The 13,462-nt window shown below is 37.1% G+C and overlaps 1 protein-coding gene across 1 annotated transcript in view; it reads left to right on the top strand.

Annotated features, from left to right (window-relative positions):
* The window catches only part of IFT57 (intraflagellar transport 57), a 74,597-nt gene that overhangs the window by 31,036 nt on the left and 30,099 nt on the right, over positions 1-13,462 (top strand). The window contains exon 6 of the mRNA XM_045851374.1: positions 13,086-13,208. Within this exon, the coding sequence (XP_045707330.1) occupies positions 13,086-13,208 (123 nt within the window). The remainder of the gene's footprint in view (positions 1-13,085; positions 13,209-13,462) is intronic.

The following is a 13,462-nucleotide window of genomic DNA, read 5'->3' as shown; positions in this document are numbered from 1 at the left end:
TATTTTAGTAAAGTTGAATGTGATGAAGTCTTCACTAGAACAGGAATGATATGGACTGTCTAGGAAATTGATGTACTAAATGTACTCGTGCATGTGACTGTGCCGGCCCTGCAATGTATGGGTTACAGTAGTCCCTCTCCACCTGTGGTTTTGAAATAATAGATGCTGCTCCAGTCATTCTCTAGTCCCTCACCCTGCTTTATTTTTCTTCACAGGCCCTGGCATTATATTAATTTCTGATTTGTTTATTGTCTATTCGAACTACTAGAATGCAAACTCAAGAGTGGCAGCTTTTTAACTGCCTTTTCACCTGTGCCTGGTGTTTAGAAAGTGCTCAATATTGAAAAATACTGGATGAATACAAATATGCATGAATGCTATTTTGTATTTAGAATTTTATAGGCAAGCTGTAGTTTAATCTTCATGGAAAAAAGAAACCTCTTAATAATAATTTTAAGAAAAACCTACTTATATTCCTTTCTTTCATTAAAGTGAAGTCTGGACCCTGGAAAGTATGCTTTTAAGTATCATGATAATTCCAGAAAATGGGTATGCACAGGCATTTTTCTGAGATTTGTAGAAAATGGAGCAAGAGAGAATGTAAATGAAAAAGATGTATTGCAGATTGTGTTCTCTGGAAGTAGACACTGAGACAGAGTTTGGGGCGCGAGACATTTACTGTGATAGGAAGCAGGGAGGCAGTGGCATTGGGCCAAGGAAGAAGTCTAGCTGTGATTTGGGCCTGACAAACCCTAGGCCAATCTGGTAAGGAACTCTGGAGCAAGTGTTGCCTTCTTGGCTCAGTGGAGACTGCTCTAGGAAAGACATAGCTCGTAGGAAGGACAAGGTGGCTGTCTGCAAGTGAGGCAGAGCCTGAGGGGGCTGATGGCAGGAAGCTTTTTGCTGGCCACCTTTCCTGCAGCTGAGCAGGAAGTTCTTCCTTGAGAGGTGACCTGATGGTCTGTCTTCCTGACTTCCACAACATATTTAAAGCCTGTAACTGCTAATTTTAGCAATTTAAAGGGAGTGTGTGGCCATTGACTAAACTTCGTACTGTCTCCCTAACTGGATCCAGTTAGGAAGACACAGGCTTGTCTTCCTACTGGAAGCATTGACACAGCAGCGATGTGTCATGAATGTTGGAAACTGTGTCCTAAGAAAGTAGTTCCTTCCACCAATGGCGAATGCTTATAGTGATGAAATTGGTTTGTTTTGGAAGCAGGTGGTTTTCAGAACATTTATTTACTTTAAAAACTACAAGGTGGGGCAAAGGTAGGTTTACAGTTTTTTTGTTTGGAAATTAATACAATAATTAGTAAATAATAATACAACAATGAACTCTATGTTTTGCATACTCACAACTGTAAACCTACTTTTGCCCCACCTTGTATATTTAAAGCCATTCTCACTGTGTGCTTTCCCCCTCTTAACTCTCTTATCCCAGTTATGGTTTTACCAAATCTAGTTTTCAAGAAGATAATTCCTACAATTAGTAAGAGATTGTTTTATGTTCCAAATTTCATTTTCAGGTTAGTTATTCAAATTTCGATACAGCTTTTCTTAGAAGGAAAAAAATTATGGGTGGATATAAGGCTTTAAGGCTAGCCCACAAATTTTTACATTCTCTCTGTTCCTCTGATTCCTGGATGTTTTTGAAGTGTGAAATTTAGCCAAAGCCTCTCTCAGAGTGATCTTGGGGGAGGACACTGGTGCTGTATTAAAGTTCTGACAGTTGGGTGGGGCCCCTGATGGGTAGGGTGTCATAGAATGTTCAGAGATGTAAGGGGTGGGGGTAGGAAAGGGAGGACCTGGTGGCAAGGTGTTAGGGGGTGTTCTAGTCATTTCTGTTTCTATCTTGAGTGTGTCTACTGGAAACTGCCTGCATGTTTGTGGAAGTGATGCTGTGATTATGAGTGGTCTTTGTAGCTCCCCTCCATTCTGAAGCTCAATAGAATCACAGCAACAGTGTTCTGGCAGCATAACACAGATGCGTCATTCTCCTCCCCCAGTGAAAAAAGATGGGAGGGAAGCTGTGCACTCCCTGAATTCTATTTTTAAATGCCCATCACTTCATTTCAAAACATTTTTTAAGCATGCCATAGATACCATTCTTCCTTGAGGTGCTAAATTTGAGGTTTTAGAAACCAACTCCTGAGTTAGACAGCATAAAACCAACTATCTCAAAAGATTTGAACACAGTCAGTTTTTAATTACTTAGCAAAAATTTATTGTACCAAGAATGAGAGAATTTTTAGCTTAAAAAAGCAAAAGCTGTAAGGAAGTAAAAATCTGGGCTTAGATAAAGGTGTCATCATGGCAGGTCTGCAATGCTGTAATCAAAAGGGGGAAGAAGATGGATACTTTGGTTAATATCTTAAATACTTTAAATTTTCTTCATTTTACATATTACTTACAATTCTTAACAAAATGTCTTTTCCAAGTAATATAGGGGGAAAATACTGTTCTACAATATAACTTGCCCCATGTTACCACTGGTTCCGATTCCTGCTTGAGGAAAATGTTTTTTCTCCTCCTTTCCTAAAACATTTGAATGTTGGTCCTACTTTCTGTATTGGGACTATGAAAAGTCTATTATTTCACAGGAGAAACAATGAAAACACCACATGTTTAAGTGTGATGGAACACACACTGACTGAGTAAATGCTTTTATTTTCCTGGTAATTAACCTGCACCACCCTATCAGTTTTATATCTGGAGATGAATAGGAAGTGTAGGTTAGAGAAGAAAGCTGTACTGCTTCCTGCACAGAGGAGGCTCAAACAGCAGTTCTTGCTGGGTGTTAAAGAGAATTTTGCTTGATCTTTGTATAGTTTTGAACCTACACTTGAAATAAGATAGATCCTTATTTTCATCCTGGTATTATTGTGAGCCTATCAAGAAGTAGGGCAAGGACTTTTCAAGGTCCCTTCCAAATCTGAATCCATAACTTCAAAGTAGTTGCTGTGGCTGAAATAGCAGCCATAGGTAAAATCCAGACTGCACAGCTAGCCACATCACAATAGCAAATTAACCTCTCTGTGACTCTGCTTTCTTCTTTGTAAAATAGGGACACAATCCTTCCCAAGGTTGTTTTGAGATAACCATAACAACTTGTGCACAGCACCTAGCATGATGCTGGCATAGATTATGCCCTTGATGCATTTCTTAAAAATTTTTCACCATTCTTGGAGACTGGGATTAGTTACATTATTTATTATGTGCTGTATAGCAGAACAGAATAAAGAAGCCCTCATCTCTCAATACTTATTAGTTTTTAGGTTGCCATGAGTATTTTTGAGTAAGAAGCTTTGATGTAAATTAGTAAGCCCTGGTGATGTCATGGTTTTATTTCATAATCAGTAACATGGATTGTTATTGAAGACCCACTAGAGTGAATCTGCTGTCACATAAGGTCTCCCCTACAGAAATAACTAAGGATAATTTGAAGAAAAGTGATATAATGATTTTTCCAGCAATTATTTAAGAGTTATCATTTTATAAATAGATAGGTTATATTTCCTGAATCAACACAGTAGATATTTCTTATGTAATTTAATATACTAGATGGGTAACCAGACTATGTGCTTCTTTCAGTTCTTTATAAACCTATAATCTTGAAGCCCATGCATACCTGTTGCCACCCACCCCTACCAGTGTCAGTGCTTTGAATATGTGCCTGGTGGATGATTCATGTCCTCCATCCAGGACATCTAGTTAGTCACTGAGACCTGTGGATGCAGCCTTTACAATACCTCTCATACCCATCCCTTCAGCTGTCTGTCAGAGTCAGGCCCTCTTCCTCTCTGTCTGGACTGTGTGACAGTAACAGTCCTAAATGGTCTTTGGTCCTTATCCTTTAATCCCACCCCACCCTTTTTAAAAATAGTTTTACTATACTCTTCTATCTTACCAAAACATGACTTTTATCAGGTCATTCTGACTTCAGTAACTTTTGATAGCTTTTCAGTGTCTACAGGTTCATTTAGATAGATTATAAAATGGTAACTCTTACGTCTGGCCTTCAAGATCCTTCGCAGTTGGGTAACTGTTCACATAGCCAACCTTATGGTTTTCCACTGGTATAACTTTGTTCCAGGTAAACAGGTCCTCTCAGTTTCCAAACAACTCATGACCACATCGGCTTCCATCCATCATCCTCTTTTCCTTTGTCTTTTCTCTAAAATGCCTTGCCATCATCTTTCTACCTGACTTATAATGCTCAAGTTTTAGCTCAAATTCTGCCTCTTAAGTGATGTCTTACTTTATCACCCAACCCGTTTTAATTCTATGACCCACAAATTTTCATAAAACATCACTAGAATGTTCTTTTGTAAGGATTTTTATCATCTTATTCCCTCTTCCTAGAACAAAACAGTACCTGGCATATAGTAGGCACTAAATAAAGATCTTTTGGATAACAAAGTCATTGTACCTTGCTTGCAGCTCTTCTTTGCCTCCCCTCTGGCTTCGAGGACAATATTCACATTCTTTAGCCTAGCTATTAAGGCATTTCACAAGCTATTCAACTCTTTTTATTTTTCTATCCAGTTTCTCCTTTCTAAACCCTAGTCTCTCTGTGGTCTTCACAAGCCATGCTTATACGTATTTTATTGTTTTTGCTTATGATGCTTTCCTGCCTATAAATTATTGGCTTGTCTCTTTTCTAGTTATTTATATTCCGTGAATTTTTATGAGGTTAAACTGAAGCCTCACATTGCCATTAAAACACACTTCTGTCTTACTCAAACACCTATAGCATTTACCACCTGTAGTTTTTGGAAGTGAATCAAACTTATAATATTACCTGCTTTTATTGGAAAAAGTACAAAGAGATATGAAAATTTCTCCTAATCTCAGCATCCAGATGTGAACATTCTATCCCTTTATGCATAATTGTTCTAAGATTATGTAAGATGCTAATAATTAGTGAATCTGATGAAGGATGTGGGATTTTTTGTGCTATTTGTGTAATTTTTGTCAGTCTGAAAAAATTAAAAATAAATGAATGAAGTAATACAGAATTCACAATCCAAATATGTAGTGATATTAATATATGAAGCAATGCAAATCAGTGAGGAAAACTGAACTATTCAATTAAATGGTGAGAGGATAACAAGCTATTCATTTGGAGAAAAAAGGTGGACTCTTCCCTCATATCTTACACAGAAATAAAACCCCTGTGGATCAACAAATTAAAGAATGATGAGACACAAAAACAAAAACATGAGCGACAAGTGTTACTGTCATGGGTTGAAATGGGCATGATAAAGCATGACAAGAAACCTAAACACTGTAAAAGAAAAATTCTTATAAATCTGAATAACATAAAAATTGAAACCTTGTATATGTAGGGGTGAGTTGGGGTGGGGAACACCATAAAGTTAAAAGACAAGTGATAAACAAGGGGAATATAGTTGTAACCTATTGGACAAAGGATCAGTAGGCATACAGTAAGATGTTTCAGAGTTTGTGCTCTAGAGTAACATTGCCTGGGCCCTGACACTTACTAATGATGTGACATTGGGAAAATTCCCTAACTACTTTTGAGCTCACTTTATTCAATTGCAAAAATGGGAATAAGACACCCTGGGAATAATAACACCCTATGGTGTTATGATTGTGCATCTAACCCACGCTTGGCGTATAATGATGATAAGAATAACTGCTGTAATGTATGGGCAGCTAGCTTTGTATTAGGCACTGTGCAAGTCTTTTAAATGCATCATCTAACGTAATTCTCAGAGCAACTGTTCCATTGAGCGGTAACTGTCATTATCCCTATTTTACAGACAAAAACCCTGAAATTTAGGGAGGTTAAGTAACTTGACCGATGGCTAGTAAGTGACAGAGGTGGGGTTTGAGCAGAGATGGGACTCATCCTCTTACCCTTTACACCATAATGTGGCGATTTTCAATCCAACTTAGTTCCCTTTTCCTTGAGTCTTGGGACTACATATTCAATCTTGACAGTTAATTGGACGTTCATGCCCCTTTCAGAAGGTATATGAATTGAGCTCTTAAGAGGTATTTGGGCACTGATATATCCAAGAAGTTGCCATCTCAAAGAAAAGAAGTTTTATAGAAAGTCAGGCCATAAAGAATTAAACTTATTTTGCATAATCTATATCACCAAGATAATGTCTATAGTAGTTTCTCCATATATACTTCTTAGAGTACTTTCTTTTGGTTTTATTTTGAGAAAAGTAAAAGTTCAGAGATGATTTTACCTTACCACAGAATGTACATTAAAGTAGCTAAAGTAGTAGCAAAGTTAGGTGTCTGATATATTAAATAGAAATAATACTGGAAGTTGAAGTCTCATTCAACAATAATTTGACATTCTCATTCAAAAATAATTATTGGAAAATTAATTTTGTGTGAATTTGGGGAGGTTTTTTTTTTTTTTTTACTTTTTAAAAAATTTGACCCTGGCTGGCGTAGCTCAGTGGATTGAGCGCGGGCTGCGAACCAAAGTGTCTCAGGTTCGATTCCCAGCCAGGGTACATGCCTGGGTTGCTGGCCATAACCCCCAGCAACCTCACATTGATGTTTCTCTTTCTCTCTCTATCTCCCTCCCTTCCCTCTCTAAAAATAAATAAATAAAATCTTTAAAAAAATTTGTAGGAGTATAATTTTTGCAAATCTTAGTTCACATTATAAGTCAGGATACAATTTTTTGATAATCTTAAGATTGAACTTAAAAAATGAACTTCATACAAGGGGAGACCTCCAAAAACCCAGAATTATCTTCTGGAGGGTGGGTCCTTTGTTGTACAACAGGCTTCCCCCACTGGGTGAATGTTCCAGGAACCCATCTGTATCAATCTACCAGCTGGTGTTGTGAGAGTGTGTGTTGCGCTTCAGTGAATTTTTTTTTAAAGATTTTTAAAATTTATTTTTAGAGAAAGGGGAAGGGGAGGGAGAAAGTAAGGGGGAGAAACATCAGTTTGTGGTTGCCTCTCACATGCCACATTTTGGGCTGCAACCCAGGCATGTGTCCTGATTGGGAATTGAACTGTTGACCCTGTAGTTCACAGGCCAGCACTCAATCCACTGAACCACAGCAGCCAGGCTGAAGACTTGGTGTATTTTCCCATTTCATGATGGGTGATTTACAAGCACACCTGCCCACATGGGGCTGAGTGTTCAGTAGTTTTTGACCAAAAAATATCATGACCCCCATGTCCCACCCTTCCTATTCAACCAATCTCACCCCCAGCGACTTTTTGTTTGTTTGTTTGTTTCCCTGATGAAAAAAGACCTCAAAGGTAAACGTTTTACTGATGTGGAAGAGGTGAAACAAAAAAACAGCAGAAGCACTAAAAGGCATCAAAATTGGCAAGTTCAAAAACTGTTTTGAGCAGTGGAAAAAATGTCTTGATAGGTGTATGGCATCAAATGGAGAGCACTTTGAAGGTGACTGAAGTTTAAACATGTAAGAGTACATACACAATCTTTTATAAATAAATGCTGGTTTTGGGGGGATGTATTTATTTTAGTAGATTATAGCCAAGGTTTAATTTAGTTATTCAGAACAAATGTGAAAATACTTTTTGTATGGTATTAAACATTTTTCTTTATAGTAATGTGTTAAATCATGTAAAACCTAATTTGGAAAGATTGAATGAATCACACTCATGAGTTACGCTCCTTTAATCATGAAGTAGAATTGACTTGTAGGGACATGAAAGGATTTAACTCTCTGCCTTAACTATGATTTGTTCAAGTCATTGGATTTTGAGGGAACACTCTCCTTGATTAAAATAACTTATTATTTATCCCTCTAGCTTTTCGTTTATTGATAGATGGTAAAGAAAGAGGAGCACTAGATACCCTTAAGAGAAACACCTGTTGATTAAGGTAGCACCATCCATATTATATTTACTACTTAGTTTTTTGTCCATCTAGCCTATCTTGAACAAAGCATCAAATGAGGAAAGGTCTAAAAAACAATGCCTGTGAGCAACCAAAATAAATATAACCACTTCCATTTTTTAAAATGTTTATGAAGAATCTCAACCTCACACCCTCTGCCCCCAGTGCTCTCACTTTTTTCCTCCTGGATTCTTAATTTACCTAAATTCTAACAAGCCTGGGTGTTAGGGTTCTAAACCCACAGCTCTTTAGGAAGAGGAAGAGTTACTCTGCAGGCAAGCAAGGAAACATCCAAAGGTGATCCCTTGGCATCTTGGTAACAGGAAAAGCTACTGGAACACTTTAAAAGCAGACAAGAATGGAAAAAGTTGTAGCCATCTGGTGTCATTTAGTGTGAGATCAGTCATACTTAGATTTCTGAGCCCTGAGGATGTCATTGTATTACAGAATGGTACAGCAAGAGACATCAAAAAAAGGTGGTATTATGGTCAGTAAATGTCGGCCTTTACCAGCGTCCAGTATCCAGTCTGACAGTGATGCCTCATCCTTTCAAGACACGGGATTTGACTTGGTAGTTGAAAACAAGCATCTCCACTTACGCTTGCTTCATTGCTGGTTTAGTACTGGGATCGTCTGGCCCTCTCTTCATATCCCATTTTCACTTGTAAGTCTGTGAATTCAGTTTCTGCCCTGGACATTGTGATCTAAGTTCTACTGGCCAGGTTCCCACCTGAACTTGTGATCTCTCCTTAACTTCTAATTTGGGGCCTCCATGTCCAAGCAAATGTCTTCTCATGGATGCTTGAGCCTTTGAGCTTCACTCTTGGATTCGTCCATGCAGCCGTGTATGTTCCTTTTTCTAGACAAGGTGTTTCTCAGTGATCAAGGGAAGTATTATAGGGTATTCATAATTAGACAAGTTTTGGAAATACTTTCATTTACATATTCACACACACACAGACCCAGAACATAGTATTTCTTCAGATGTTTAATCATCCCATTGATTACCTGGGAAAAGGAGGGATTACTTACTAGAAAGAATTCTGAGCAGACTATTAACACCACATGTTTGTTCCTTGAACAGGCTTTCGTGGTATGTCCCTCTATGGAAGTCCAGGATTGTTAAGGAATGGTTTAGACTGGTATCTTTCGTTTTCCCTTTGGCAATGTCAGAGTCAGTTCTCATGAGTCTCTTTTATCGTAGGACCAATTTTTACCCCCATTAACTAGCCTCAGACTCTTCCTAATCGGCTGTAAACTCTTTGCAGACTTGGATTAAATCCTTTTATCTTTCCACACTGAGCACAATACCTGGATTCTCACCTCACATCTTATGGAAGCTAAACAAATGGCTTATTGGTAAACTAATTAATTGTAAATGAGACTTCTGGATAGCCTGTGTATTATTGAGCTTCTAATTGTTTTTTCAGCAGCATTAACTGAAAAACACAATTTCCCAAGAGCTATGCTTTATCTTAGTTAATCTTGTCTCAGAGAGGGACTATGTCATGATGAGAGAAAATTTTGATTAAATGGAAACAACAGTTTATTTCTCTTTTACTAATAGCTCCACATAAAATACCATTTGTTAAATAGAGAAACAATGGGAAAGGAAAGTTTTTCTCAAAGTACTATAACCAAGGCATGGTATAGTTTTAAAATAATTTGTACTCTGTATATAGAGCCTGCTCAGTTAATGTATCCACTTATTGGGCCTTTGGAAATTTTGAGTGAGGACCGAGGTTATGAAATAGATGTGTAAACATGGAAGTAGAAAGAGACTCTATAGTTTGAATGAGTTAATGCTGCTCTATCAAGCCTAATGTTCTCTTTTTGCCTTGTCTTCATTTAGTAACTGGGCCATTTCCCCCAGTATATTGACTGTGGCCCAGGAGTAAGTGAAAACTTTTGAGCATTAAAACATTTTAGAACATTAGGAATAGGAGTTAGCAAATCATCGCTTAAGGGGACCAAATAATAAGCTAAGAAGGATAAATGCAACTTACTGAAGGGCCCTGAATAAAAACAAATAGCTTATGCACTGAGATACCTTAATGGAGTGTTTGATCTCCATGTACCCTACTCTTAGATTATGAGTCTGATTCAAACAGGGCCACTGCTAACCCATCTGCATTTGAGAAAGTTAGAGAAATGTGCCCTTCTTTGAGTAAAAGTTTTGAGTATGTTATGTACAACTTGAACACCTCTATGTTCAGGCCTGAAGAAAGTGAGAATCTGCATGGGTACCCTCTCTGGCCTAATTTGGGGATTGCTACTCCACCCTCCTGTAAGGAATGACACAGAAGGATGAGTGGGAAAGAGGGGACAGGATTGTGAGTATTGCTAAGGAGTTAATCAGTAGCATCCAGCTTCAAGTCACCCAAACAGTGGTTCCATAAATCAGATTTATTTTTAAATCAGTGACCAGCATATCTACCTTCTGTTAAGATTCATGCAGAACTGCTGCTCAGAGGATATGCCCCTTTGGCTCTGCCTGGCTCTGTGCAATTGGAATATGGGGGCTCATAACTGCAGGAACAAACTCATGTGTATACCACCCACATGCCCCAAATGTCAGGGCTCACGTACCACTAGCAACGCATACATCCTCCCACTCTCAACCCCATAAGTCTTCCTTGTTTTCTGTGGAAAGTGAGCTAGTCACAATTGGGCCTACTAGAGCCAGAACAAGTAAAGGGATGTACCATAAGTTGCATTACCTGGCTCCTCCAAGTATATGCGTGTTAAGGGTGTCCATGTGGAGTTGCATGACAAAGAGCTTTTGCCATGACTCTAGGTTTTAACTGGAAGACCCAGTATCTCTTTTCCTGCCATCACATACATTCATATAACTTCACGTATGTCTACTTTGTGAATGCTGCCGTCCTTTCCTAGCTGTGGTGTTCTTATGCTACCCTGGATTCAATTTGTAGGGATTCACATAGTATTCTAATAAGTACTCAAAAGAATGCAATGTTTCTCTATTCAAAGGAGTGCTGGAATGTTTAAAAGATTATCTCGAACATTTTTACTTAGAATTTCCACATTTTACTTCTCTTAAATTAACACTTATATTTTTTTAATACTCTGGTTGTTTAAATAGTATGTAACAATGAATTCAGACCACATATTATAAAATATAAAAGCATGTATTAGTTGTCCGTCTTTAATTGTGTGATTAGAACTATAAAGACCCCTGAGTTTCTGAACAAAAAGCAATATATGTTCCTTTTAAGGCTCTAAGTCCACTCAGGACTTGCTAATGTGAGCTAGGAGGTGGGAGAAGAAAGGCTTTATGTCAGCAGTGCCCTGGAGACTCAATTGGGAGTGAGTTCAAAGCTCCTAAAGACCTCAGGCTCCCTTTAAAATACAAATGCCAATATAAGGTTATTCTTTTTCTATTTATTTATTTTTTTATTTTTAATCATTGTAAGGTTATTCTTGTACTTAGTGTTAGACTAAATTGGAGAGATTAGTCAATGAGCGTTCATCTAAGAAAATGTCTTTTAATGATGTAAGTTAACATTGAAAATATAATTTACCATGAGGTTGTTTATACAGTGTATAGTCTTTTATTTTTAAATTTTATATTATGGAATATTTTAAACATGTACCAAATTAGAGAGAACATGGTAATGAACCCTTATGCAGCAGTACCCTGTTGCAGTGGCTAACATCTGGACAACTGTGTTTCCCCTAGAGCACCCCCCCGCCTGTATTTGCCCTGTAATGTTAAGTTTCAGACATCATGTCAACTCATCTGGAATATTTCAGCATTTATCTCTAATTTATAAGGGCTTCTTAAAAGTATAACCACCATGTCATTATCATATCTATAAAATTAATAGTTCCTTAATATCATCTTATACTCTTCCACATTCAGATTTCTCTGATGGTCTCAACAACATCTTTTTGTAGATCATTTGTTCAAATTAGAATCTATATAATTTGGCTGCTTATGTCTCTTGGCTTTCTTTTTTTTTCTGTATTATTGTACAATAATAAATTTTATATTTTTCCTTACATTTTCCTGTAATTTATCAAGGTAACTAAATAGAAAAAATTGCTACTGAAGTTAATGCTTTAGACTTTATTTTAAATCATTGATTTATATATTTTTTACATTTTCAGATTTATATATACTCAGTGCTGAAATGTGAAGGGCTGAGAAAATGGTGGGTGGGGGAGAAAGGTTCCCTTTTTTATTCAAAAACAGGTATAAATTGACTTTGTTACTCGACAGCAGAAGCCAAGTGAAGAAATTTGGTCCCCACTCTGTTTGAGTTCAGATAGGTCTACATTAAATTACATTTTTAAGCTATGTTATATTTTACCCTAACCAGAATATCACTTTAATTATGAGTATAAAAATCTATAAATGATAAGCCCTTTGTTTTTAGGATCTTATCTTTTTTTTTGTTAGTGGTCACATTTCTTTTATTTATTTTTTATTTTATTTTAATTGTTCAAGTACAATTTTCTATCTTTTACTCCCATCCCAGCCCACCTACCCAGCCCTCCCCACCTCCCTCTCATTTCCACCGCCCCTAGTTTTTGTCCATGTGTCCTTTATACTTGCTCTTGTAAACCTTTCCCCTTTTCCCCTGAAATTCCCCTGAAATTCCCTCCCCTCTCCCCTCTGGACACTGTCAGCCTGTTCTTTATTTCAGTGTCTTTGGTTATATTTTGCTTGTTTGTTTGTTTTGTTGTTTAGGTTCCTGTTAAAGATGAGATCATATGGTAGGTGAAAGACAAATACCATATGATCTTATCTTTTTTGCCTTTCAGATTGGGGGTTTGTATTGTCAGTAAGAAAATGTTTTCATATCAAACGTGTGTATCTTCTCTACTGTTACCAAGTGACACACAAAAATGGCTTCTCCATTTGATAGTATTCCCATTGAATGCACTATGGTATCTCAAAAATATAAAAATAGTTAAATGGTAATGGGAAAACTACAATAAAATTTATTTAAAAATAGTTGAATCATGTATTTGCTTCTTTTAAAAAATATACTTATTTTGCTGTTCTACCAAGTTGGTGCATTATTTTCTTTCAACATGGATGAGGACAGAAAAGAATTTCTGCTGTCACTATAATTTTAACACTACCATGCTTGGTATAAATTGTGTAGTCCTGCTAAAATGCCTCACAATTTTACTACTTCTTTTTATAAACTCACCATCTTGTGATATCTTTCCTTTCTTAGGATATGAACGAGTCTGCCAAACAAGAAGATATTTTAGAATCCACAACAGATGCTGCAGAATGGAGTCTAGAAGTGGAACGTGTACTACCACAACTGAAAGTCACGATTAGGACTGACAATAAGGTATGGAAGAGAGAACACATTTTGTTCAAATAGACTTTTATAAGGCAAATTCAGGGTCAAGGGCACTCTCATACCAGTGATTTAAGAAGGATGTTAGGGTTCAGTTTCCAGTTACTGTGTTATTGCAGACTCAATAAATTGACATTGAATGAATAAATAATGTAATATGGTCAAAAAAACAAAACAAGGAATAGATCTTTAAAATGTTTTGCACCACTTCATGTTTCCCTGGAATTGAAAGGTATTTTCTCAGT

This window comes from Phyllostomus hastatus, unplaced genomic scaffold (genome assembly GCF_019186645.2).
Source record: "Phyllostomus hastatus isolate PE091 unplaced genomic scaffold, TTU_PhHast_1.1 phas_contig_86, whole genome shotgun sequence".
NCBI classification, from domain to species: domain Eukaryota; kingdom Metazoa; phylum Chordata; class Mammalia; order Chiroptera; family Phyllostomidae; genus Phyllostomus; species Phyllostomus hastatus.
Note: the sequence above shows the minus strand (reverse complement) of the source record. Positions and strands in the feature narration are given on the sequence as shown.